Source organism: Leopardus geoffroyi, chromosome C1 (assembly GCF_018350155.1).
Source record: "Leopardus geoffroyi isolate Oge1 chromosome C1, O.geoffroyi_Oge1_pat1.0, whole genome shotgun sequence".
Classification (NCBI taxonomy): domain Eukaryota; kingdom Metazoa; phylum Chordata; class Mammalia; order Carnivora; family Felidae; genus Leopardus; species Leopardus geoffroyi.
Window position 1 is genome coordinate 7,588,973 of NC_059328.1, and position 27,120 is coordinate 7,616,092.

The 27,120-nt window shown below is 46.5% G+C and overlaps 1 protein-coding gene across 2 annotated transcripts in view; it reads left to right on the forward strand.

Annotated features, from left to right (window-relative positions):
- Positions 1-27,120, forward strand: part of PEX14 (peroxisomal biogenesis factor 14) — a 146,781-nt gene that overhangs the window by 56,687 nt on the left and 62,974 nt on the right. For both annotated transcript variants that reach the window (XM_045482142.1, XM_045482143.1), the window contains exon 3: positions 1,354-1,438. In XM_045482142.1, the coding sequence (XP_045338098.1) occupies positions 1,354-1,438 (85 nt within the window). The remainder of the gene's footprint in view (positions 1-1,353; positions 1,439-27,120) is intronic.

Sequence of the window (27,120 nt, forward strand, 5' to 3'; positions counted from 1 at the left end):
AGCTGCTGTCCTTAGTCTGCAGGATCTTAGAAAAGTTCCTTATGTTTGGTCCCTTAGAAATTTTTTCCTTCGGCAACTTAGGAGGGAACTCTAGGGTCTGATGACTTTACCTGTAACATGAGACGTTATTACCCATTTGGTTTTGATGAGATGAGTAATGCCAGTCATTGAAAACAGCCCCTTCCCTCTCTGGGGCAGGTTGGCATTTCCCACCCGTTGCACTAGTGCCCGGGACAGAGAGCACACAAGCGGCGTGGAAATACACACTTTGTGTGTGCTGAGTGATGTGAAGGTTAATGCCTTCGGCACGCTGCCTTCCACCCCCTCCTTGGCTTATTTGAAGATATGAAGATTTCATTAAATAATATCATCACCAGACGTAGGGAGATAATCTGTCAATCTGTCAGCTTTTAGCCATGAAACCCCAAACTTTGTCCCTTGAAGTCTCTTCAGAATTGAGCTCCGTTGCATAAGCGGGACCAGCGTGGATGGCTGTGCGCGGTGTCTCTTATATAATCCTTCCCAGCCGGTCTGCGCTCAGCACTTTGCCAGGCTCTGTGGAGACAGCATGGTCTCTTCTCTTCAGATGCTTGCAGTGTAGTTGGGAAGGCAGCCTGAACATTAGAAGACAGTATAATTATGTCTTCAATTATACGGTACACACTACAAGCATTAAAGAATTTAAGAGAATGGGGAGATCAGAGATGGCTTGCTTATTTAGGGAAGGCTTTGAGGAGTTAGCACAGGCTATAAAAGGGCTGTGCTGGTGTGTGTGTGTGTGTGTGTGTGTGTGTGTGTGTGTGTGTATGCATGCAATGTTTAGACAGGTAGAGATGGGAAAGGGCCGCCTTCTAGAAAAAGGGCATAGCACGAGCACAAGCATAGGGACATGGATGCGTGTGGCCAGGAGAAGGCTACCTGCCCTGCCCAGGAGTGTGAAGAATCAGCTTGAACAAGGAGAAAAAGAAAGGATTCCTGCAGGTCTTAACAGTTAGGTTGAGAGAATCAGATACAGGAAGCCAGTGGGAAACAATGTAGTCTTTTATTTAGGTATATTTTATTTATATTTATTTTATTTTATTTTTGTAAAGATTTTATTTTTCAGTAGTCTCCACCTCCCAACGTGGGGCTCGAACTCATAACCCTGAGATCAAGAGTTGGATTTTCCACCGACTGAGCCAGTCAGGCGCCCCTATTTAGGTAGATTTTCAATGTGAGAAATAACTGGTTATAAATTTGACCACAGTGGTGTGTTTATTTCTGTGGGCGTGGGGATAAACTGGTGGGATTTTGAATCTTGAAATTCAGACCATGGAAGTTTACTTTTCTTCTCTGTTTTATCTCCCCAACCAGATTGCCACAGCAGTGAAGTTTCTACAGAATTCCCGAGTCCGTCAGAGCCCGCTTGCGACCAGGAGAGCATTCCTCAAGAAGAAAGGTACAGCTTCCCATGGCCATGTCGTGTGGCCTGCAGAAAGGGGCTGGGGACGGGGCAGGTGGAATCCACCGTGTTGCCGAGAGGACCTCTTGTAGCCCTCCCACTGGTGTGGGGGTGAAGGGGAGCCCCCCAGAGGGAATGCAGGTGTCTTTCCCCACGGTGGAGCAGAGAGGTGATGCCACCTGGATGATCGAGCACCACATGTAAGGAAGGCCATCAGCGTAGCCCAGGACAGCCTGGCACAGGCAACAAGGAGAGGCCCACTGGATAGGACTGTGGAGGACTTCTGTTTTCTGGTCTGTTCTTCTGATGATACGACCCTGGCTATACAATGCCTGGCCTCAGGTTAGGAGGTCAGCTGCCTCGGTAAAGAACCAGGGAGAAAGAAATTGAAGGGCGAGGGAAATGAGATGGCTAAACAAGGTCAGGTTAAGGTCGAGCCTGGGGTCAGTCTGATTTACAGATTGAAGTGGTAAATTACTGGTTTTATGGTATTTCTGTAAGCAGGGATTAAATGGGTCTTGACAAATTCAATATTGTCCAAAGCAGAAAGAATCTCTTCTGGCTCTGTTGCAATTTAGGATAATTTTCTGTTTTTGTAAAATACAAAACAAACCCCAAAATGAACAACAACAAAAAAGAAATCTGACTTTTCATTCTTTGAACATTTAATTTTCTAGAAAGCTGGAAAGTTGTATAAATGCCCTTATATACCGTGAGCAGGGGGAGAGGTGAGGTGTCTCCCCGCCCTGACCCTGACCCCGACCCCATCCCCCAACCAAACTCTTTTTCCTTTAGGAGCTGGAATGTTAGCCTCAAAATTGTAGGTTGTGGGCTTTAAGTCATCTGTGGCTGGAATAGAAGACGGAGTGGCTTGGTGGTGTTTCCTTGGTCTGTATCCCACCAAAGAGATGCTTGCAGGATCGCATCCCGGGCCTGCGCCCTTGGGGTTTGGGCAGAAGGAGCCTGAAGCTCTCCATCGACAGGCATCTGTTCAGCGGCAGCCTCGGGGGCGGCCCCTTGACTGAGTTGGTGAGGGGCACTGTGCATGTGCTGGCGGCACTGTGCTCGCCCCCCATCAGCAGGCGGTTATTAAAATTTGGAGTGCGTTGGCTGGCCTCTCCACTCCGCAGCCATCATGCCATAAAAGAGTTTTTCCTTGAAATATGTGTACCTATGGGGAGTAATTAATCATAAAAGCTTGGGGATTTCAGCTCCCTCATCAAAGCATGGAAGCTCGGGAAAGCTGAGCCTAAAAGCTGTGCTGATTACCCGGGGTAACCTGAGACAAAATCTATGGTTGCCGAGAGATCCTTTGCCCCAGTATATTGTGCAATATTATAACTGCCTGATCTTCTCTTCCACTGACAATGACCAGTTATTCCTCATTTTCTCTCAAACGCAGCTGGGTTAGAATTTCATTTGCAGAAGGTATTTAGAGCAATTTAGAGACAAATGTCTCTGGTGTTTGCTCGGCACTTCCCCACCGCAGGCTTTGCTGAGCAGTTTTAGTATCAGGAGCTCCATCTAATCTGTTTAATTTTAATAAATCCCTGACTGGGAGAGGGAGAGAAAAAAAGAGAGAGGGAGAAACTCTGGACCAAATAATACTTCTTTTGAGTTGGTTGGCTAATAATTACTGTAGAGAGGAAAGTGTTTTGTGCAATTATTATTTGTTGCTCCTTTAAAAAACGCGAAACAAACCCAGTTGATTAATCCATCTAAGAGTGTTTTACCCTGTGCCGTGCCCTGTTATGGGCCCCGGGGACTCAGCAGAGAAGGGGCAGGATGGCATCCCTGCCCTCGCCTAGCTTACATTCTAACGGCCAAAGGCGGACAACAGATGGAAAAAGGAGACACGTAGTATATCGGGTGGCAAGAGCCACAGAGAAAAAGAAGGCCGGGTGCGTGGGGTCAGGAGCCCCGGTGCTGGGGTGGGAACGGGCTGTGCCTTTAGACAGGGCGACCAGAGCACGCCTCTCTGAGAGGGTGGCGTGAGCGGAGGCCTGAGGGAGGTGAGTGTTTGTCACTGTGGAACAGGCACCGTTCCTCCTCGACCCCTGGGTCGGTGAGAGATTTTAGAACATTAGGGTAGCAGGAACCGGGAGAGGGGCCTCCTACCCTTATTCCTCCAAAGAGAGCCACAGGAATTTACCCTGAGCCTCAGTCCAGAATCACTGGACGCAATCACCCGTCTCCATCATCCCCTAAAATGCTGCTTCGGTCAGGAATTATCTGTTTCCGAGTTGAATCCCAATAGGGTAAGTTCTGGCAGGACCTTTTCTGGGCAGAGGATTCCAAGGTTTGATTGGCGCCTGGGGAAGAAGAGCCCTTTCGTGGATTTACACTTCACTTTTTAAATTTCCGGCTGTTCCTTGGGTCAGGTGTACACGGTCAGCAGAGCTTGGCGCCGTCTCTGCTGGGGAGAGGGAGGAGGGCCTTTTGCAAAGGAGCGAGCGGCTCCCCTGTCCCTAACTGTACTTGGGAAGGAAAGAGAGTTGGCTGGGTGGTCTGTGGGGGTGGGGAGGGTGTCCTGAGGGGAGGGATCGAGGTTCTGGCATCCTCCCCGCAGCTACCCCCTGTAGGACTCGTCATCGTCACTGGGGGGGTGGGGGTGGGGTTTGGAGCGCTGGCTTTGGGCGAGCTCGCAGCTACTGTAGTCTTGGCTTTTCCTAGCAAATGTCACTTCGGGGAATTGCAGTGGAGCTCTGCCTTGAATTATAATCTTGACTTTCTTTTTTTTAATAAACATCTCTTTCCTGAAAAGGCAAATCCAATTTTGTTTTTCTTTTAATATTATTTAATATTTAATATAGAAATTGAGGTCCCTATAGTGCATGTCAGTTCAGTGGAAAATGAGGGTTACTTTAGGCACATCAGCTGAGTTTGTTTTAATGGGAAACCACAGCCCGAAGCAGGGCTGAAGCCTGCCTCTGATACTGACAGGTTAAATGTTGTGCTCTCTGATTTGGGGGGCCAGGGAGGGGCAGGGGCGGGCTAGGTGGGGAGGGAATGGGATAGGCATGCAAGAGAGTTGGTTTGCGAACGTCTTCTGTGTTTGTGGCTTTTTTGTTTTTGTATCGTGAGGTCTCTTCTGGATGCTTTAAAGTCTGAATGTGGAGTCATTAATGAGAAACATGAAGTTATTGGAATCATTTATCATTTTCTTTGAAGTTTGTACTGCCATTTTGTGTAATTTACAACATTTCTTTCTTTTATCGGGAATTTTTTGGATGAAAGAGAAAAGCAGCTGTTCACCTTCAGAGTATTAGAATAAATGTTTTTGTTTTCCTTCCAACCACTTGATTCTGCAGATGGCACATCGACCGCGTAGTCAGCCGAACATGGGGATCACTGGGCTGTGTGTGGGGGTTTAAGCCCTCCTAGCACTGGAACCGCCTACAGAAGCCGTTCTCACCGGGCAGGCGTCATGTCTGGGCTTTAAGTGGGCTGTGGTCCAGGAGGTTAGAGTAGCTTAAAAACAGCAATAGAATCGGTCCAGAAAGTTAGAGGCTTGGACAGCGTTGTCAATAGGCTTATGTTGATTTGACACCCTATCCAACCACAAAATGTAGGAGGCAGGCTGCTTCCAAACATGTTGGCAGGCTGAGTGGAAGGTGGGTATAAGTGATGCCTGTCCGTCGGGGGTGCGGGGCAGGTGACATGGGGGGAAGACAGCGTTGTCTGTTAGCTTACTCTCATATCCATGTTGCAAAGCAGGCTTCTGGAAAAACGACAAACGTCATACACGTTTCTGTATCATCCCGCCTGACGGGGCCTGGGCTGTGTTGGCTGAGACTTGTGCTCATGGTGCCTTTCTCAAGTGTGTCAGGAAAGGGCTGTGCTCTCGTTCATCTAGTAAGTAGTCCAGGGGTGAGGAGAACTGAGCAGACAAGAGACACCACCATCCTTTCTCATTCTAAAAGGTGAAACAAGATCTTATCTCTCTTCTGTTCCTGGAAGCGGAACCCCTGGTAGCAGAGCTGCCTCCTTGCTGGAAATGAACTTGAGGAAGAAACCTGATGGTCTCAACCTTGGTGGCGGGGTAGAGGTGAAGGGCTGCTTTCGCTGGAGTATTTTAAGGGGGAGTAAATTCTTACACAGACTTCAATTTAACTCTCTTTTATTACTTTTCTTTTTTATCATTTACGTCCATTTCATGAGGTAGTTTGCATGTCCTTGAATGGAATCTCGTTACCATGAAAGCTTTTTTAGCATTGATTTCATAACAGTCTTAATTTAATAGCTCCGTCATTACTGAGAAGCTCTGGGAGTGGGGCCCTGGCTTTCCAGGTCACTGACCTTTTAATTACAAACCTTGTTCTGATGGCCAGGTTATCGACTGGACAGCTCCCAGCTTGTGCCCCCAGGATGAAAACGAAAATAACTATGTTTCCTCCCCCATCTCCAGGAAAAAAAAAATTGTAACCTCATGTGTTTCTAAAATTAATTTTCTCCTTCAGCTTTACTTTATAATTAATTCTTTAACGTGTCTTAGTGAGGCCAGAAGTATTTTTATAACGCTGCTCTTTCTAGAGCTTGGGTCCATCAGAGACCTTAGAGGGGGGCGGGGAAGGGAGACGAAGATCTCGCCAGCTCCCACCCCATGCTTGACGGTGGTGGCCCATTCCTTCACCCTCAGAGACTCCTGTGGCTGAGCTGGCAGGAATGGTATTGGCTCTGTGAGGGGCTGTCTGGCCCTCCTGATTCTTTGTTAATGACACGTGGATCGTGGCATTGAGATTTAGATTCATTCCTGTATTTACTGGAGTAATTGTGCCTTCTCTATCCTGAATGTTTCATTTTATTTATTTTTTTAAAGAATGTTTTATTTTATTTAATTTTTTAAAGTAATCTCTACCCCCAGTGTGGGGCTCGAACCCACAACCCTGAGATTAAGGGTCACACATTCCACCAACTGAGCTGGCCAGGCGCCCCCGATGTGGACATTTTAAAAAGATGCTCCCCTTCTGGGCAAAGACCAGGGTTGGGTGATTTTTCGTATTGCCTTACCTCTCTGTTAGTCTCAGATGACTGGAAGAAACAAAATAACCTACCTGAGGAGTTCTGTTCGGTCATGAGCTTGAACTGAATACGTGATCTAGGTTCTGTCTCACTGGTGACGAGGGAAAGAAAAGGACAGGACAGTGGCTGGTAAGAAGGGTGACCGCAGGCTCCAGTCTGCCCAAGACTGTCCTGGTTTCAACACTGGAATTCCTGTGTCCCCTAGGCCTGGGCAAGCGGGTCACCCTGGCAGGGCAAGCCTCCCCGCCCCCGGAGTGAGAGCTATCAGGAGAGACAAAATGGGTGTGTTTTTTGCAAGCCGGAGGAAAAAGTTCACCAGCGGTCAGTTCCTCGCGAGTCCAGCCTGCATTCTAGTGGCATTTCCTCAAACACTGCCTGCTGTCGCTCCCCCAGGCCCTGCCCTGCGATGGGTCCCGCGCAGAGAGCCTCTGGGGCTGGGGCCGTGCCCCGCAGGTGAGTGAGGAGCTGCCGGTGGCCGAGCAGACAGGGCTGTGCGCGGCAGCCTCCGGCTCGTTCCTGAGGATGATTGAGCACCTCCATCCATCTGTTGTGAACGGACCATCTTCCTTCCCTGCCAGCCTTGCATCTGTATATCCGTCACCTGCTGTTCCGGACCGGCCTATTCATCACACTGACTGGTGTTCCCCCATCAATTTTCCTGCTCCCCTTGCTATCCAAACTTGTCTTGAACTCCAGAGATTCTTTTCCGGCATCCAGGATGAGAGCTACAGCAGCTAGACTGGCCGAATGCCCTGGAAATAGGGATACTGTGGCTTCCCTGTTCAGAGGGGAATGGATGGGACTTGTTCCCCCAAGAAGGCTGAGGCGAGTAGGTTCCTACGGTTCACCCTGCCATGGGGGGGACGGTGGCACGGAGGAGCTCGGGGTGGAGGGGACACAGCTCTTTCGGGTTTATCTAGTTGCTTTGAAGTTTGCCCTGGAAATGAAGAATGGTTCCTCTCTTCTCGAGCTTTTGTGCCTTCAACAGTGCGACAAAGAAAAGCAAAGTGACATTGTCATGTATGGTAGTAGTCTGAGAATTTTGTTTTTCTCTTTTACTTTGTGGAAAGGTAAGATACGTATGTGGCTTCAAAAATGCAAACCGTAAGGAAGGATATACGGTGAAAAATTCGTCTTCCTCCTTTCTCTTGTTCCCGTCCCTCTTAATTCTCTTTTCCAGAGGATGCTGCTTTTTATTCAGTTTCTTCTGTATCATTCCAAAGATAATCTACCCATATAAAAGCATGTTAATATTTATTACTCCTCCCAGAGAACCACAAACACTTTTTTAATGCAGTGGTGGCGTATTTTACACTTCACCTTTGCACTTGACGTTACATTTGGGCATTCATTCCACATCAGCACCTATAGATTGGGTTCCTTGCTCTCAGTGGCTGCATGGTACTCCAGGATGACCGTGGTCCAGAATTTGTTTTGACCAGTCCCAATTTAGTGGGCATTTAGGTTGGTTCCTGTCTTCCGCCGTTTCAAACAGTGCCCCAGTGGATATCCTTGTGTAGACATTGTTGGACCTGTGTTTGGCACGCTGTTGAAGTAGAACTGCTTTGCATATGTGAGTAGGCTAGGGTGTATTTTCTTGCTTAAAATTTCATGAGACTGTGTTCCCCCCAGAAAGAATAGAAAACTGTTTTCTAATGTAAACATGACTGTAGGTGGAAAGAAATTAATAAAAGAAAAAAAGGCCGCGTAACACATTATCATTAACATTTAGCACAGATTTGGATTCTGAGGGGACATTCTGGTCATTGGTTACAGGAAAAAATGCTTTCTTTCTAAAAGAATCCTTTTTTAGCCCATTTTCGGAGAGGATGTGGGCTCCTAAATTTAATTTTTGACACACAAGAAACATTCAAATAAATGGCAAGCTTCAGAAACGTGGCTACAATCTTTCCAAATGAAATGTACGGCTTAGTTTTCTTTTGTTGTTACTGGATATTTTATGGGTCCTCGGCTATTGGTTAGGTGGTCGGCCTTTATTCGGTACCTGTCATGTGTAGAGTATAATTACACCAGGCGCTTCGTGAAAGAATGGTGGGGCACCTGTCTTTTCTGGTGCGAGGGGCTCACTGGAAGGAGGTGGGGATGGGGGCAGAGTGCGCATCAGCTGTGTCTGCGCGTATCCGCGAGAGGTGGCTGTGTCTCAGAAGTCGACACTGTCCGACCCAGCGAGACTGCGGTAGAAAGCTCACTGGACTGTGAGTCCCTCAAGGGCAGAGGCTGTGTCTCACTCTTCCCAGCTTCCTCCACACCCAGCAGAGCCAGCGCCAGTCAGAGGCTAATGAAGGAGGGGCTGAATGAACGAACGCTGGCCAGAAATGGAAGGCGCTCACCAGGGAAAGTTTGCAGAAGGAGCTCGGCTTTTATTTTTTTAAGTTTATTTATTTATTTTGAGAGACACAGAGACAGCACGAGTGAGGAAGGCGCAGAGAGGGAGAGAGAGAATCCCAAACAGGCTCGGAGCCTGGTACGGGGCTCGAACCCCCGAAACCACGAGACCGTGACCCGAGCCGAAAACCGAGAGTCAGATGCTTAACCAACTGAGCCACCAAGGTGCCTCATGGAGCTCGGCTTTTCTTGAGTCTACAATGCGTGTTCATCTCCGGCATACATGTAAAGTAGTTTTGGAATTGCTGTATGCCATCACCAGCTAGAGTACAGGGTTTCGATGCAGTTCTTTTTGTCTTTAGCCTTGTAGTATCCACTGAAAATGCTCTTTTCCAAAGTTCCTTAGGTCAGCAGAGCTCCGTCTTAACCTAGACATTGAGGGAGGCAGTAGGCATAGATGGTCAAAGAGTGGGAAGGACGTTGTTAGGGAGGCTCACACTGAGCCTTGTGTGCTGTTAGCTGGATTGGCCCGTAGGCTCTGCAGGAAAGAGAATTGGGGTTGGTGAGATGGGCAGTGAGGAAGGAGCCAGCGTCAGGACTCAGTTTTATAAATAATGGTGGATAGCATTACTTGAACCCATTGAAACTCTGTCAGAGCTCTACCAAGAAAGTTTACTCTGGGCTCTGCGTCTGAACCCGAGAGGCCTGGCAATAATAAAACCAGCCATAAAGGAGGCGCTGCCAGGTCTGTTGTCAAACGTGGAGGATCTGGACTAGGAAGGTGGCAGTCGAGATGGAAATGAAAATGCCAGCGTATTTGTATAGACAATTTTATGGTTTACAAAGCACACGTTAGGTTCTTCTCCAGTATAATCTTTGTAGTAGGCGAGTTAATATTTGTTGAATGAATGAATGAGCGAATGAATGAATACGTGATTTAATGAATCCTCCATTTTACAGATGAGGGAACTGAGGCTTAGATGAAGCAGTGCAAGAATCTGGCAGAAGTCGAAGTAGGACCCAGTCTTCTGACTAGAGGTCTTTGAACTCTACCACATCCTTTCTGGAAAGGAGGGACCGGGCCACCGAATTGTAGGGATAAGAGTAAGCCATGCTCAGTAGTGGATTGGCTGTGTGGGGTGAGGGAGGCAGGACTGCAGGTGACTCTCAGGGTGGCGTTAGAGTGTTAAGCCGCTTTGTAGAGCTATCACTGACCTACAGTAAACCATACGTATTTAAATTGTGCAATTTTTAAAATTTTGACACACATATGTACCCGTGAAACCACCACTGCAGTCACCACAGTGAACATACTGATCACCCCCAAATGTTTCCTCCTACCTTCAGCCTCCTGCCTCCAGCCGCCCAGTTCCCACACAAGCTCCGATCTGTTTTCTCTTGTAAAGATTAGTTTGCCTTTTCTAGGATTTCATATGAATGGGATTATGCGATGTGTGTACTTCTTTTGGTCTGGCTTTTTTCACAGAGCATTTGAGATTTTGAGGTTTGTCTACACTGTTACGTGTATTAGTGGTTCATTCCTTTTTATTGCTGAATAGTAATTCCATTGTTTGGATAGAATACAACTTGTTCATCTGTTCACTTGTTGATGAATATTTGAGTTTCTGGTTTTTTGCTATTAAAAATAAACCTGCTGTGGGGGCGCCCTGGGTGGCTCAGTTGATTAAGCTGCCTCTTGATTTTGGCTCAGGTCATGATCAAACAGTTTGTGAGATTGAGCCTCGCGTTGGGCTCCGCGCTGACAGCCCAGAGCCTGCTTGGGATTCTTCCTCTCCTCTCTCTCTGCTCCTCCCCCCATTCATGTATGCTCACGCTCTCTCTCAAAACAAATAAATAAGCTTAAAAAAAAATAAAGCTGCTATGAATATTTGTGTATCAGTCTTCGTAGGGACATATGACTCTCTTTCTCTTGGGCAGTACTGGTAGGTGGAATGTCTGAATAGTGTGGTGGGTATATGTTTAACTGGTTAACACGTTTCCAAAGTGTCATTGACAGTGGTTGTGCCATTTCATGTTCTCCCCAGTCGTGTATGAGTGTGAAGGGTTTGGAGCACGGAGAATAGGAAGATAAAGGTGCCGTATTTGTACTTTCTTTCCAATAGTAAAACCACATGGCTTTGGAAACATTCCTTTTTTTAAAAAAAATTTTTAAACATTTATTTATTTTTCAGAGAGAGAGACAGAGTGCGAGCAGGGGAGGGGAAGAGAGAGGGAGGGAGACACAGAATCCGAAGCGGGCTCCAGGCTCCGAGCTGTCAGCCCAGAGCCCAACACGGGGCTCGAACTCACAAAATGAGATCATGACCTGAGCTGAAGTCAGACGCTTAACGGACGAGCCACCCAGGCAACCGCTTTGGAAGCATTCTTAAGAGAGACTAGATAATAGGTCATGTTTGGAATACTTCAGCGTGGTAGGTGATAGTGCATGGACGGCCTGGGTCGAGATGCTAGCTTCACTACTTCCTAGCTGTGTGGCCCCGGATAAAATAATTAACCTCACTGTGCCGTGGTTTCTTTATCTGTAAAACGGGGTTAATGGTAGCATTTACTACAAAAGACTCGGGTAAGAATTAAATGAAAATGACGTGAAAAGTGCTCAGCAGCGTGCCTGACACTGAAATAAGAGCTTCATGGATGATGACAAAGATATAGCAGAGTATATCCTCTTAGAAGGTACATTCTTAAGGGGCTGTGGTCAGTTTGCTGTAATGTTATGTTAAAAAGACAGACTTGTTGGGATCATAAAAATTCACGGAACAGGAGCCTCCAGGAATTTTGAGCAGAGAGGGATTTAATTCAGGCAGTTAGGAACTGGCTCGCGATAGAAAGGGCTGGAAGAGTGGACCCAAGGCCAGGCCTCCAGAAATGACTGGCTTGCCAGGGGAGCTGCTCCGCCCTCTGTTCCAGTGAGGAAAGTGGGGGATCAGGAGGCTGCCACCAGAACGGAACGTTTGAGTTCAAGAGCACACCCTCGAAGCCATGACTCAGGGATCAGGAAGTTGCTGTGCCCACCGCTGCCGTGTGTTCTATGTCCTTAAGAACAGTGACTGGACGTTAGGATATGAACTTGGCTTCTACCTCTGTAAAATTGCCCCTTGACCCCCGTGAAGCGAGGGCTAGAGATTGGACACTGTGACAGGGAAGCTCCGGATTTCCAGTATCTTGCGTGTTGGTTAGCTTACGTTTGCAAATCAAAAGCAGCGGCTACGGGCTCTGGGTCTTTTACCTCCTCTCAGCTTTTCACACCGCCTCTCAGCACAGCTAACTCCCAGTCCAGGACTCTAGCTGCCAAGGAGTCTGGGAAGGGTAGCTTTTAGCATCTCGCTTCTCTGATACAGGAGGGCACGCTAGGAAGAGGTGAGAATGAACGCCCAGTGCCTTCAGAGGAGCCCGTAGAAGAACAAAGATTCACACATAAAACACACTTGCCCCCCAAACAGGGGGTGTAAGCACCTCTTTATCATAAGCCCCTTTCTTACCGAAGGCTTAACTCGGCATTTTCCAAACCTTTTAGGTAAACAGCCCACAAAACGAGGGAAGCATTCATTTGGCCCCGCAGCACACTAATAAAAACAGTCCGAGGAGAGGTTGTGTTTTCAGTCTAGAAGCAGGTGGCGGTGGCTCAGCTGTAAACCTAAAGTGTTTCATTCAACAAAGAGCCAATTGTATGTATATGCGAGGGAAGGATACTGTTTTAGTCAACTGTTTTTGTTGTTTTTGAGAAGAGCTGGGCCTGTAATTGCTAACAAAAGCGGTGGTGATGTATCTCTAGTTTGTCCAAGAGGTAAATATTGACGTGTTCTGTATCGCCACTGGCTTTCTGAGAGGGTTGTAAGAGTACTTGTCACTCCTTTCTGGCTCACTTCGGGATGGGAGTTGTAATGAGATTTATCTCCTAAGGGTGGGCAAGAGAGTTTTCACCAAAGGGACTATGTGATATGTGGGTTTGTCTGGAAAATGTTGGAAGTAGGGACTTGTGAAACTTAAAGTACGCCATTAGGCAATCTCCACTTCACAATATGTTATGTTGATGGGGCTCTAATGAGAAAGATTCTAAAGTAACTTTGGATAGTATTCGTTCATTTACCAATCCATTGTTAAATTGACATTTTTGAGCCTGTCTTTGAGCCTGTCCTGTGTGTGTGTGTGTGTGTGTGTGTGTGTGTTAGAGTATCTGCATTTGTGAAGCATGACTTAGTGTGCTTTTATTTTACATTTACTTTCCATTGTAGGCTTGCTGGCTTGGTCAGTGGACAGCTTTATCTTCTTTCCATTTGTGACAGTAAGTGGAGGTCTCTCCTAGTGGTCCTGAGGCAGTGGCATGGTGGGCCACACAGGCCTCCTATTGAAACCAAACATCTTGACTCCTTTTTCCCTTCCAGTTTTCCCCAGGCTTGCGTTTGGTTTCTAAACCATTCTGGTAGGCGCCAGTCTTCTCAGATGTCACCCGTGTCATAAGAAGACTTGTGAATGCTCCAGTCTCTTTCTGTTAATTATTCTTTTTAGTTTTAAAGCCCTTTTGAGCAGTCTTTCTGTAATTAGATTGTTGAGTAGGTTGTAGTAACAGGGTGGTCTTTAAATTTTGTGTAGATTTCCAGTTTGTTAAATGATTGCAAAGGCTTTCATTCATAAAGTTGAAGTTTACCTTATCATGGCATTTCAGGGGAAGAAATCATGACCCTCTGTGATAAATTAAATATCACAACCACACAAATGTCATCTTTTCAATGAAACCTAAAAGTGCAGAGGAACAGGACTCCCGTCCACTCCGTTTTTAGCTTCAAGCTGGAGCTATACTCTCAGCCAACAAGAAAAATATTTTACCACTGACGGGGGTAAACCTCTCAAGCTAAAGAACAAAGCCATACCCTCTCCTGCTTTGCGAGTCACAAACAGAATTGTCAATTAAATTATTCTAATTGCAAAATTTGGGGTCTTGGCCGAAAGAACACAGGTTGAGTTTGAAGAAGAGGCTGTTAGAAAAATCGGTTTAACTTACAAACGGAGCTAATTTGTACAGAATGTAATTGAAAGAGAATAAATATGGAGATTCATGATGACCTCTTTTGAGTCCATTTCTGATATTTACTTACATTTTTTTCAGTCAAAGCCTCTCCATGAAGCAGTCCCAGAAAGAGCAGACTAAGTACTAAAATAGAACAGAAAATAGTGCCGTTGTTTGCAAGGCCTGAATACCTGATTTTGAAAGATTTTTACCGTTTTTATCATTCATTCATTCATTCATTCATCCAGCCAACAAGCGTTGAGCGTATTTTTTAGAAGGCACGGCGCTGGCCCTAAAACTGAGAATATCAGGGATGCAGCATTCCGGGTGGAGACAGAATCGTCCGGAAATGTGAAATGCCCAGAATTGTTGCAATTAAGCCAGGTGCTGTGAGAAGATGATGTTGGGAGGGTGGGAGGTTTGCATCGGGAGGGCTGCTGAAAGCATAGCACAAAGAATGAGAGTGTCGGCCGAGCCACAGCCAGCCCCGAGACTCCAGCGCGGACAAGGAGCCTGATGTGACCCAAGAACCCATAGTGGGGTGGAAAGGAGAGTGACAGCTCACCAACTTCCGCCAAGAGAGGCCATTGAAAATGGAAGTACTGTTGGAGTTTCGTGCAGTTTCAGTCTGTAAACTTTTCATATCGTCAGTGACCAGGTTCATCCCTGTTCACCAGGCATTCCTGGTCTGCGGCCTGCTGAGTGCGACAGTGGGGACACGGATGGCCCATGCCATGGGAGAACTTGGTGGTGAGGCAGTAGAAACTACTGGTGACGCAGTTGCGTCATTCATAAGTGAGCCTGAAGTGATTGGATACAGACTGTATGATCGCCACTGGCCTCTGTAGTTTGCTTTACATTTAAAAGCACTCTCACATACGTGTACTCACTCAGTCCTCGTGGTAGCTCGAATTGGTTCCTCAAAAAAAGCGTGCTTGAGCACGGAGACTTAGGGCAGCCCCCTGAATCTGAGGAAACGGTCTGTGTCATCAGTGAGTGGTTGAATTTCAGTGTTGTCAGTGCACCCGTCCACTCCTGCAGACGAGGGCGCTCTTCTCGAAGAGTCCCGTTCTTAGAAATGAAATCCGGAGTGACCACAGAGGTTATTTCTTTCATGCACGTCTTTTCACACGCATCGCTCTGACCAGGAATACAAGGTGAACGTAATGTTAGTTTTACGTAGTCGTGGAGATGTACTTGCTGTGTTCCACGAGGGCTCTTGCCCAGAGAGCTGGTTCTTGTGCCGGAGGAGGGGAAGGTTCAGGCTTGAGAGGATGGCTGTGTTAGTAAATGCTGTTGGCTTTGTTGTTCTGTGTGGAGGCTTTTGTCAGGACAACAAAGGGTAAATAGGGTGATCTCTGCTCCAGTGGAGAGGTCGAATGGTTACATTACACAATCTTCTAGAGCATCTTGCAGCAAATACATGGGTTATATTAAAAATTGCAATCATATCATTTTTTATAGTAAATTGCTGACCTTATGCAGTGGAATCAGCTTTATTGAATTTCGCCAAAAATGCGTTTATAATTCTGCCATACACCCATGATATTCATGTCCTTGCTGTCCATGTGGAAATGTCCCTTTTTATGATGTTAAACAAATTAAATCGACTTTCTCCCGAGCTGCTGTGCCTCACCTTTAAGATCCACTCTCAGGAGTTGAACTCCCACGGAGCAGAGCTCACCTCCATCAGCTTGGATGTCATTAACTCCACAGAACACTGGGGTCTAGTGCACTAGGAATGGAAGCCTTGCCCCAGCGGCACTGATCTGGCTTTGAGATTATTTCAAGATGGTTCTGGGGCCGTTAATGTATATTGCGTATACAAGTGAACGCTAACAAGGAGTTACCATAATTACTCTGTTTGTCTTGAGGAAATGGTAGGCATTTGTTTAAAAGCATTTCATGGTGAACCAAGAGTACACAAGGACAGTCAGTTCTCAGCTTGTTTGTGATGAATATTCATCGCAAAAGATTAATCTTTTAAAAAAATATTTATTATTTTTGAGAGAGCGAGTGGGGAGGGGCAGGGAGAGGGGGGCGGGAATCTGCTGCCTGATGCGGGGCCCAACCCCATGAACCGTGAGATCACAACCTGAGCCCAAACCTAGAGTCGGATGCTTAACGGACTGAGCCACCCAGGCGCCCACGAAGGTTTAATCTTAGACCAGTTCTTCTTTAATTCTCTGGAGCTCTGCTCCCTTTCCAGCTAGTGATGGGTCAGGGATGCAAACTTGTTTTCATGTCAGTCTAACAAAAGCACAACCAGGAAGTTGTAATGCATATTTAAGTGAAACAAACATTTTTAAATTATCTGCTTCTTAGAATCATTGCTCTGAGTTCCTCCCTTATGTATCTGTTATGTATGTGTCTATATGTGTGTTTGTATGAATTGCTAGTCCCCGGTTTTGTACACAGAGGCAGTATGATACAGTGGAAAAATTCGTCCAATCATTCGCTGATTTATTAAGTGTCCGTTTCCTTTATGGCCAACATTTGTGCTAAGCACCAAAAGTATGAAGATAAGATTTAATATTAGTGGTCCAGTGAGGTTCCATGATCTGCAAACAGGTGTCGTATGGGTGATAACCCATTACGGGTGCTGTAACAGCTGTATGTGTAGGGGCCCAGAGGAGGGGGTGATGAGTTTTGTAGTGGGAGGAAGATTGGAGTGGAGGGTTAGAAAAGGCCTCAGTATAGGCGAGATCACCCTTACAGGAGTCCCCAAGAGAATTAGTGGTCTCTAGAGTTTGGGGAGCAGTGCTGACTTTAATCCATGCAGGGATGGGATGGGATGGGAACGTTGTCTCTGAGACCAGGAGTGACCTGGAAATTCAGGAAACAGGCTGGGAAGTTGGAGAGGTAGGGGTCAGACCTTATTTGTGTTAACTCAAGGGTTTGAGTGGGGAAGCTATGAAGAATTTTATGGAGAATAATATATCCTGTTTGTGTTTCAGAAAGCTCTCTCTGGGTAGGGTGGGCAGTTGGGAGTTCGCTGCAGTAATTCAGGTGAGAAATGATGGATGGGCAGGGGCACTTATTGTGGGGCAGGGGAGGATGGATTAGGGAGGGTGCGGGGGTAGAATCCGTGGGGTTGGTGGCTGAATGATGCCAGGAGTGAAGCGGAGGGAGGCATCTGTGCTCACTGTCCAGGAGTTTGGTCTGGGGAGCCGGATGATGGAGGAGAACGGAGAGCGTGGAGAGAGTTCCAGGCCGGGAGTCAGACGACAGGGGCCGGGAGGCAAGAGAAGGCCTAAAGGAAGTCCCAGAGACCCCTGTGGTGTGGTTAGTGCCCACACCCTCGGCTGCACCGCGGTGTGTCACTGTCAGGCACCAGCTGTGCGGGGTGGGTGTCCCGGCTTTCGTGTCGCTTCCGCGGGGTGACTGTCAGGCTTGCCGTCTGTGTGGGGAGACGTTGGTAAGTGGTTTCACTGAAATTTGAAGCTCTCTGAAGAAAGAGTAGATGGCATTTGTGAAGCAAGTGGTATTTTATCTGGAAACGGCTTCTCCGTGAGAAGCCTGTCCCTGCTCCTGGTGAAGCCTGCCTCTCCTGCCAAAAGGGGGATTGCACTGAATCGGACCATGATAGTGAAAGGCTGCCACTTGAAAACTCACCTTCCAGAAAGCTCCTCTCTCCCCCACCATCCTTACTCGCTCTTCCCTGAGTTTGTCCATCTGTGTGTGAATGTATTTCCACTGATGTTCTCGTGACGGCCAGTAGGCTCTGCTGATGTGGCCTCCGTGTATGGCCTGATGGTTACAGTGACCTGACCCTGCATGTACCTTGGTTTTCTGGTGGCTGATGGCCTTCTTGGTACCTTACCCCTTACGAATCGATGAGTCAGAGGAATAAAAAGTGTGTGGAGCTAAGGCAGGAAGCCTGAGGCAGCAGCTCCAGCAGGAGTGAGGTGAAAGAGACCCCGTTGTGCTTGGTAGCATGACCAAGACTCCCTGGGAGGTCCCAGAGCTCAGTGACCCCCGGTCCCCTGGAGGAGGGACGGAGGGGGAAGAGCCCTTCACTTCCTCGGGCTCCTCCTCTGGTGCTGGTCCAGCTCCACCCCAGGGACTGGACACACAGCTTCAGACCGCCCGCCCCGTAGCTCTGCCTGGCCCGTGCCTGGGACAGATATCCTTGTTTTGGTGGTGGGTTATGATCTGCAGTTTTAAAAAACATACAGGTTGCACACCTCTGAGAAAAAAGTATACGTGAAAGTAAGTTTCTTCCCTGTAGGCATCTTGCTCAGTTGGCTTTTGTCCAGCCTTTCCATGGAAAACAGCCTCCTTGTTCGATTTGAGGCTGCTTTAAAGCTGGACATCTCTGGGGGCACCCGGGTGGCTCAGTCGGTTAAGCGTCCGACTTCAGCTCAGGTCATGATCTCATGGTTTGTGAGTTCGAGCCCCGCATCAGGCTCTGTGCTGACAGCTCGGAGCCTGGAGCCTGCTTGGGATTCTGTGTCTCCCTCTCTCTCTGCCCCTCCCCTGCTCATGCTCTGTGTCTGTCTCTCAATAATGAATAAACGTTAAAAAAAAAAAAAAAAACAAAACAGCAACGTAGAGTGAACCTGAGTTTTCTTCCTTAACTAAATTTGCTCATATTTATCCTTTAACTTAAAAATTAAATTGATGTGGGGCACCTGGATGGCTCAGTCGGTTGAGCGTCTGACTTCGGCTCAGGTCATGATCTCACGGTTTATGAGTTCGAGCCCTGTGTTGGGCTCTGTGCTGCCAGCTCAGAGCCTGGAGCCTGCTTCAGATTGTGTCTCCCTCTCTCTCTGCCCCTCCCCTGTTCATGCTCTGTCTCTGTCTTTCAAAAATAAATAAATGTTAAAAAAAAAAAAAAGCTGGACATCTCTGGAATTTACCCCTCCGGTCCCCTCATTAAAATCACCCACAGGATTGCTCTCTGCCCCCGCTTTCCCCTGTCATACTGTCTGGTCTCTCACTGACCATTTCTGTCTGGTCACTTTGTAGTCCACTTTGGTGGCTTTTGCCTCTTCCTTCTGCCTTTTTTTTTTTTTAATTAAGCTTTTTAAACATTGTATTAAAAATTGTTTTTTTGTTTTTTAACATTTTTTAATGTTTATTTTTTTATTTTATTTTATTTTATTTTATTTTTTTAATTTTTTTTTTCAACGTTTATTTATTTTTGGGACAGAGAGAGACAGAGCATGAACGGGGGAGGGGCACAGAGAGAGGGAGACACAGAATCGGAAACAGGCTCCAGGCTCTGAGCCATCAGCCCAGAGCCTGACGCGGGGCTCGAACTCACGGACCGCGAGATCGTGACCTGGCTGAAGTCGGACGCTCAACCGACTGCACCACCCAGGCGCCCCTAATGTTTATTTTTTTTAAAAAAAAATTTTTTTTTTTCAACGTTTATTTATTTTTGGGACAGAGAGAGACAGAGCATGAATGGGGGAGGTGCAGAGAGAGAGGGAGACACAGAATCGGAAACAGGCTCCAGGCTCCGAGCCATCAGCCCAGAGCCTGACGCGGGGCTCGAACTCACGGACTGCGAGATCGTGACCTGGCTGAAGTCGGACGCTTAACCGACTGCGCCACCCAGGCGCCCCTATTTTTTTAAGAGACAGAGACACACACACAGACAGGGGTGAGTGGGGGAGGGACTGAGAGAGAGGGAGACACAGAATCCGAAGCAGGCTCCAGGCTCCAAGCTGTCAGCACAGAGCCCGACGAGGGGCTTGAACCCACGAACCGTGAGATCATGACCTGAGCCCAAGTTGGACGCTTAACTGACTGAGACACCCAGGCGCCCCTAAAAAATTGTTAATCAATGATTTGGGCGTTTGGTATTGCCACCCATCCACCTGTGGTAACTTTTTAAGACATTGGCCTAAGCAGCCTTTCTCCTTCCTCCTTCCCTATGTACATGGTGGGGAGAGGGGGGCGGATGGGGGAAATTATGGAGAAAAACATGTTAAAAATGACTTCCAGTGTAAAACGAGAGGGAAAAATCAATGTTTAAGGAAACCCAAAAAAAGCACCTCTCATTATAGTAATTAAACGGCAGCATTTAACCTATCAGAATGTTCTGCATGTGTGCGAGACAAGCCGAGGAGCTGCGGGTTTGAAATTATAGCTCTAATCCTCAGGGAAGAGAATAGTTAAATAATTTGTTTTTGAGGTGCCAGAGCGGAGCTGGGGAGGTTGTGTGTGTGTGTGTGTGTGTGTGTGTTTCTGTGCGCGTGCGCCCGCATGCCGTGCGTGCATGTGTGTGCCCCCGTGAGGGCGAGGGGCCGTGATGCCCGTGTTTACCAAGAATACCCTGGAGGTCGGTATTTATCAGCACCTGTGTGCTGTCAAGAAGAACACAAGCTGCTGTTGCCTGTTCGTTAGGTTTCCAGAAGAGTCCGGGCCTCACCTGTGGCCGGGCGTTGCATCAGAACACTAGGACTTGCTTCATCCTGGCCCCCTGGGACACACCGGAGTGGATTTGAGAGGAGACAGGATGAGACAGACAGAGAAAGAGAGACACAGGAATTAGGGAAGGAAGCACGCGGAATGATTTTGAAGAATGTGCGGGGCACAGACTCCCCGGACAAAGCATTCCAACTCACGGGGCCGGCACTCCCAAACCAGGCTGGGCACAGAGGGCCGGGTGGAAGGGAGAGGGCCAGCCTTGTCCACACAGCAGCGTCCACTGCTGCTGGCCGGGTTCCTCCTGTGCCATGATGCGGTGTTGGGCTTGACCAAGCGAATGGCGGGGATTAGCCGTGTGTCCCGTCTGCCCCATTAGAGGCGTGACCTTTGTCTCTCTGCACCCCTGGCTGGAGTTGGTGATACTGTTAATGCTCCCGGGCCTCTGGAAGCCACTCCCTTTCTCCCTAGACATTCCCAGAGCTTGGCAGCTGCAATCTGAATTCCGCAGGAGAGGCCGACACGTGGCAAAGGGGCGCCGTGTGCATCTGTCCCTGTGCCCCTCAGTAGGGGATGAGCTCTTTAGTGACCTGGGGTGGGGGTGCTGGTACCGCGTGTTCCTTTTAGGCTCACAGTCCCGTCGGCCTCTATGAGAGCATGAAGGGTTTCTATTAGACTAATAAGGAGCCCTGGGGACGCTGGTTACAGTGTGATAATGGTCCCCTTGGAGGGCCCGAGGCAGTCTGTGTGCGCTGACCTCATCCTGGAGGAGTACTGATGAAACCCCCGCCGCCCCACCGCCTGATGTGGGAGGCAGGGGGACAAGGCTGCCGCGTGCTTCTTCTCCCGCTTCATTATTATCTGCTTGGCTTGGCTTTGGGGCATTTCATCAGAACTTCTTCACTTTTGCTTAAGAACTCTGAAGAGCCGATGAACCTACTGGAAAATTTTCTGTAATAATAACTTAGTACAGCAGCGCCCTTCACAAATGCCAGCTAGTTCATCCTCAGAGCTCCCAGGGGTCAGTGGAGGGGGTGATGGGGCAGGGGTGTTTTGTTTATTTCCATTTTATAGGCTGAGAGACTGAGGCACCTGGAAGAGTCTGACTTGGGTCAGAGTCGGGGGCGGGCGGAGGGCAGAGAGGCTACAGATCTGAGAGCTGAGATTAGAGCTCTCTGCCTTTTGGCTTCTGTTGGAACTGTTGGGTCCCACTTGGGAGGTGTGTAGAAAATCACCTGGTTCTGGCTTCTCCCACCCTTCCCCCTGCTCCCCACCTGACGCTATGTCTTAGACCTGAGTTCATGTTCATAAATACAGATCTCTGTCATCAGGTGTAATTTCTGCCTGGTATTGTGCTGAGAGTCTCTGTACCATAATTTATTTTAACCGGTCCCCTTGATGGACATCTAGATTATTTCTGTTTTTCACCATTATAGCAACCCTTCTTTAATGTCCTTGAGAAATAGGTATTTTCTTACTTGTGTGATTACCTTTTTGGGGTAAAAACCTTAGAGTCGGACCTCTGCGTCAAGGAAGTGGGCTCGTTGTCGTGTTCGTGTGCCTCGCCAGCCCGCGCTTTGACGGCCGGTGCCGGCTCCCGCGTCAGTGCTCTCGAGCCTGAGTGTGGGTCCACGTGGGCAGGTGCGTCGTCCCCACCGTGTCTTCACAGAACCTGCTGTCCAGACACACACACACCTCAACAGCGTAGCAATATTCACCTGCTTCTCTTTTATGAGTTTCGTTTTCTCGTATGGCATTTGATTTGCTGTTAGTAGAACAGCAGGGGACATAACTTTGTTTTTTCCTAGTGACCAGCTCGATCATTCCAGCACCGTTTCTCAGTTTATTTCTTTTCCCGCTCACGTCACACGTCACCCTCATCTTATGAAATTCTGAAATACACTGATGTGTGTCAAGGACGTTCTGTTCTTGTTCTCTGATATCCATATGGGCTCTTGTGTCTTTGTTGTAGATTTGTTACATTTAAAAAAATCTGTTTAGGGGCGCCTGGGTGGCGCAGTCGGTTAAGCGTCCGACTTCAGCCAGGTCACGATCTCGCGGTCCGTGAGTTCGAGCCCCGCGTCAGGCTCTGGGCTGATGGCTCAGAGCCTGGAGCCTGTTTCTGATTCTGTGTCTCCCTCTCTCTCTGCCCCTCCCCCGTTCATGCTCTGTCTCTTTCTGTCCCAAAAATAAATAAACGTTGAAAAAAAAAATATTATATTAAAAAAATCTGTTTAGTGTAAGTTGTGCTCTTTTGTTCTTTTGAAGAGTATTCCTGGCTTTTCTGGCCCTGTGTACTTCTGAGGTCATGTCAGAATCACTGTATCACATTTCTTTCTCTCCTCCTTGATCCCACTCCTGCCTTCCCCATGGCCAATCAAAAATAAAATCCTTTTGGAATTTTGATTGTAATTACATTCAGCGTAGAAATTGCTTTGGAGAGAATTGGCATCTTTGCAATACACAGTTTTCCCACTCACGAGTGTGGCATATCTTTCAAGTAAAATCCATTCCTTCCTGATGAAGTTTTACATAGTTCTTGCATTTACACTTAGAGGGCCTTTATTTTCATTATATTTTCTAATTGATCTTTGCTGATATTTAGGATAGCTATGGATTTTTATGTTTTTTTTTAAATTTTTTTTTTCAACGTTTATTTATTTTTTTTGGGACAGAGAGAGACAGAGCATGAACGGGGGAGGGGCAGAGAGAGAGGGAGACACAGAATCGGAAACAGGCTCCAGGCTCTGAGCCATCAGCCCAGAGCCCGACGCGGGGCTCGAACTCACGGACCGCGAGATTGTGACCTGGCTGAAGTCGGACGCTTAACCGACTGCGCCACCCAGGCGCCCCTGGATTTTTATGTTTTAAAAATTATTTTACTGTCTGCTTTTTAATAGTCCTAATGGTCCTTACTCGTCGTCTTAGGTTTTCTCAGTAGCATTTTGTGTGAAAATCACATTTTCCCTTCCCAGTCTTATATGACTTTGTGATTATTTTGACTGGGCCTCCCAGAACAGGGCTAATTAAATACATGTGCTCAAGGAGGTAAAATGCTTCTCTTCAAAGCGTTAATTTAGAAAGGAAGGGCATAGGAATATGAAAGAGATAATAATGGTCCCTAGACTTTTCACCTATGTCAGCCGATATGGATTCTTTGGCCTAAATTGTTTGACATGCTCATAACAACCTTGTATTAGGGGAGAAAGTCAACGTTATTTCCATTTTCTTCAGGAAGAAAAGCCGAAAGACATTGGACATGATTTCCAAAGTCATTTGGCCAGTAGATCAATGACTAGACCCCAGAATTGTCGTTCCCCGTGTGGAACAGAGCCACCGCCTTGAGAGGGATGCAGAGGGGCTGGTGGTTAATAATCGGAGCTGCTGCAACTTGCCAGCACCTCCACAGCCCTTCCTACAGTGTAAAGTCTGGGGAGAAAAGGGCAAGTTTTTGACTTAAAGAGTATGTAAGACATGAATACTGTAGGACGTCAAAGGTGACTGTTTGTTCTACGGAAGCCGAGATGTCCCCTGTCTCAAGGATGTGTGCGCTGATGGCAGCTTCTCTGTCATCGGGCTGCTGCCCCCCTTCCTCTGTTTTAGGGAGGGGAGGATGGCAGTGGATGGAACACAGGATCGTTTTATTAACATGGGGCTGGGTGGCTGCAGGGTGGGACACTTGGGTTGCCATTGGCACCAGATGATAAGATTCTAACTCTGCTTTCAGCTCTCTCTTCCCTGCACAGAAACTGGGTAGTTTTCATTTCTTGTAGGGTCAGATCCTGTCTGCGTATACTCTCCAAGTGGCTTTTTTTTTTTTTGCCTTGCTATCTTTTTATTTTGAGCAATTTCAGAACTACAGAAAAATCAAATGGTGCACTGAACACCCAGGTACCTTTTATCCAAGTCTCTCAATTTTTGCCACATTTGCTTTGTCTCTCTCTTTCTCTGTCTCTCCCTCTCTTTCTATGCACACAATTCTTTTTTCTGACCATTTTAAAAGTAAGTTGCAGATACCATGACACTTCAACCCCAGTTACATCAACACATATGTCCTAAAATAGAGCGTTCTGTCGTATAACCACGCCACATTGTCACATCTAATGAATTAATGCTAATTCCATAAAATTGTTTCACGTGTAGTCCATGCTTAAATTTTCCCAGTCCCCAAACTTCTGTGTCTCGTAATCAGGGCTCACACGGGGCATTTCTCATGCTGTGTCTCTTTGTCAAGAACTGTCCTCTTGCCTTTTCTTGTTTTACTTGTCATTGACTGTTTTGAGGAGGTCAGTCAGGTCAGTTTTATAGAATATCATACATACTGGATTTGTCTGTCTGATTGTTTCCCCTTGGTAAGATTGAAATTAAACATTTTTGGCAAGAATACTTGATAAGCAATATCATGTCCTTATTATTATATCACATCAGAAGGTGAGAAATGTCAGATTCCTCCTTATTGTGATGTTAAGTCGATTGCTTGGTTAATGAAGTAACCAACTGATTTCTGTTCTGTAAAGGGACATCTTCTCGTTTGTAATGAATAAGTCGTCTGAGAAGTACTTCTGTGAGAGCACGCCATCTTATTACTCAACAACCTTTTATTCAGTGGTTTTAGCATCCATTGGAGATTCTTGCTCGAATCAACTGTTTCTTTGGGATTTAATAAATAGTGATTTTATGGGCCGCCTGGGTGGCTCAGTTGGTTAAGCATCTGACTTCGGCTCAGCTCACGATCTCATGGTTCTGGAGTTTGAGTCCCACATCAGGCTATGTCCTGACAGCCTGGAGCCTGCTTTGGATTCTGTGTCTCCCTCTCTCTGCCCCTCCCCTGCTCACACTCTGTCTCTTTCTCTCTTAAAAATAAACATTAAAAAAATATGATTTTCTGATTTTATTACCTTATATACATTTATTGCTAGTTTTTTTCTGTAAGGAAGAACTTTCTCACCTTCCCTCTTCAGTCTCTCTCTTGCTCTCACTTTCTATTGAGTATCACTTTATACACTTTAGTTCTGAGTATTATAGTCCATTATTTCCATATTTCATTTTAATGTTCATGTATGTGTTCCAAGTTAGGTCAGTGGATGGTTAGCTCCTGGGTCCCTTTTTGGCATAAATGTCTCAGGTGCACTTTTTACTGTCTGTGCCCCAAGACATTTCCCTAAAGTTTCTTTTTCTTTAAAGATTTTTTTTTTTTTTTTTTTTTTTGAGTAACTTCCACATCCAATGTCAGCCTTGAACTCACGACCCTGAGATCAAGAGTAGCATGCTCTACTGACTGAGCCAGCCAGGTCTCCCCTAAAGTTTCTTTTAGTACGAATGTTACTTAGAAGATAGGATCTGAACACTGTTTACACACACACACACACACACACACACACACACACACACAGGTTTTTACTTATCTTTATTCACATGATACATATACATATACACACAATTCAAACTGAACATGAACAGGATTTTCCTGACATCTCTTATTTTGCATTTATTTCTCTTTTTTCTTCCAGTGAAAAACTAGATTCTTAGGAAGTTTGACAGGATTATCATTTATTTGATCTCATAACATAAAAATGGTTTCTAAGTTACAGGCTAGTATCATCATCAACATTTCTGTTACTGAAGAGTTTAAGAAAGTTTGAGCTATCTTTGCAGGTTTTTTGTTCTTAGATTCGTTTAGCAGTTCTTAAAGTTTTAGGTCTGTAGAGCTCTGAGGGCTTCCCAAAATTCTTTCCAGAACTCAGATCAAAATGATTTTCATAGCTGGTAGTAAGATGTTTTTTCCCTCTTCCACTGTGTTGGCACCTGCAGCAACAGTGTGGAAACAATGGCAGGTAAACCTGCTGGCCTCTCACTGTACTTTTTACTGCTGTGCACTTGTTTTTTTTAAAAAAAGGCTGTTTCATTGAAGATTGTCCTTGATGAAAGAGTAAAAATGATTAATCTTACTCAATTTTGCCACTTGAGTATGCGTCTTTGTTTTTATTATTTTTAAAACTATGTATATTTTTTACTGTTTATTTATGAGCGAGAGACAGAGTATGAGTGGGGGAGGGGCAGAGAGAGAGGGAGACACAGAATCTGAAGCAGGCTCTGGGCTCCCAGTGGTCCGCACAGAGCCCGACGTGGGGCTTGAACTCATGAACTGGGAGATCATGACCTGAGCCAAAGTCAGGTGCTTAACCAACTGAGCCATCCAGGCACCCCCTGAGTGTGCATCTTTGTGATAGTCTGCGTGACGAAATAGGAAACAGACGTAAAGTACTTCTGCTGCATGCTGAAGCAGAACAGCTGCTGGAGAAGTTCTTGTGTGATCGTTGGAGTTATGAGCTGAACTAGCTGCTTTTTTCTTGGATATCATTTTTACTTGAGGGAATGACAGAGAAACTGTGACTAAGGTTAGACTTTAGTATTTGGAAGACATTTTCTCAGAAACAAAGCAAACTTGTCGTTTCGTGGAAAACATACCAATATTATTTGTTGTCAACAATAAAATTTGAACTTTCAAATGAAATTAAAATTTTGGAAAAACATGTATCCACTGCCATGAGCTAGGCAGTTTTCTCATAGTTAAAGAATTCTGAGGCGATCGTGGTGAGGTTAGTGAGTGCGCTTCTTTGATAGTGTATAAAGAGTATGTCAACATTTGGAAGCTCTGTATATCTTAGTGAACCAGTATTTCCTAAATGATCAATGCCTGATTTTGTAAAATTACACGAGTAAAATGTCCATTCAAAGTGCAAGATAGACCCATGGATTTTTTTTTTTTTAATTTTTTTTTTTTTCAACGTTTATTTATTTTTGGGACAGAGAGAGACAGAGCATGAACGGGGGAGGGGCAGAGAGAGAGGGAGACACAGAATCGGAAACAGGCTCCAGGCTCCGAGCCATCAGCCCAGAGCCTGAC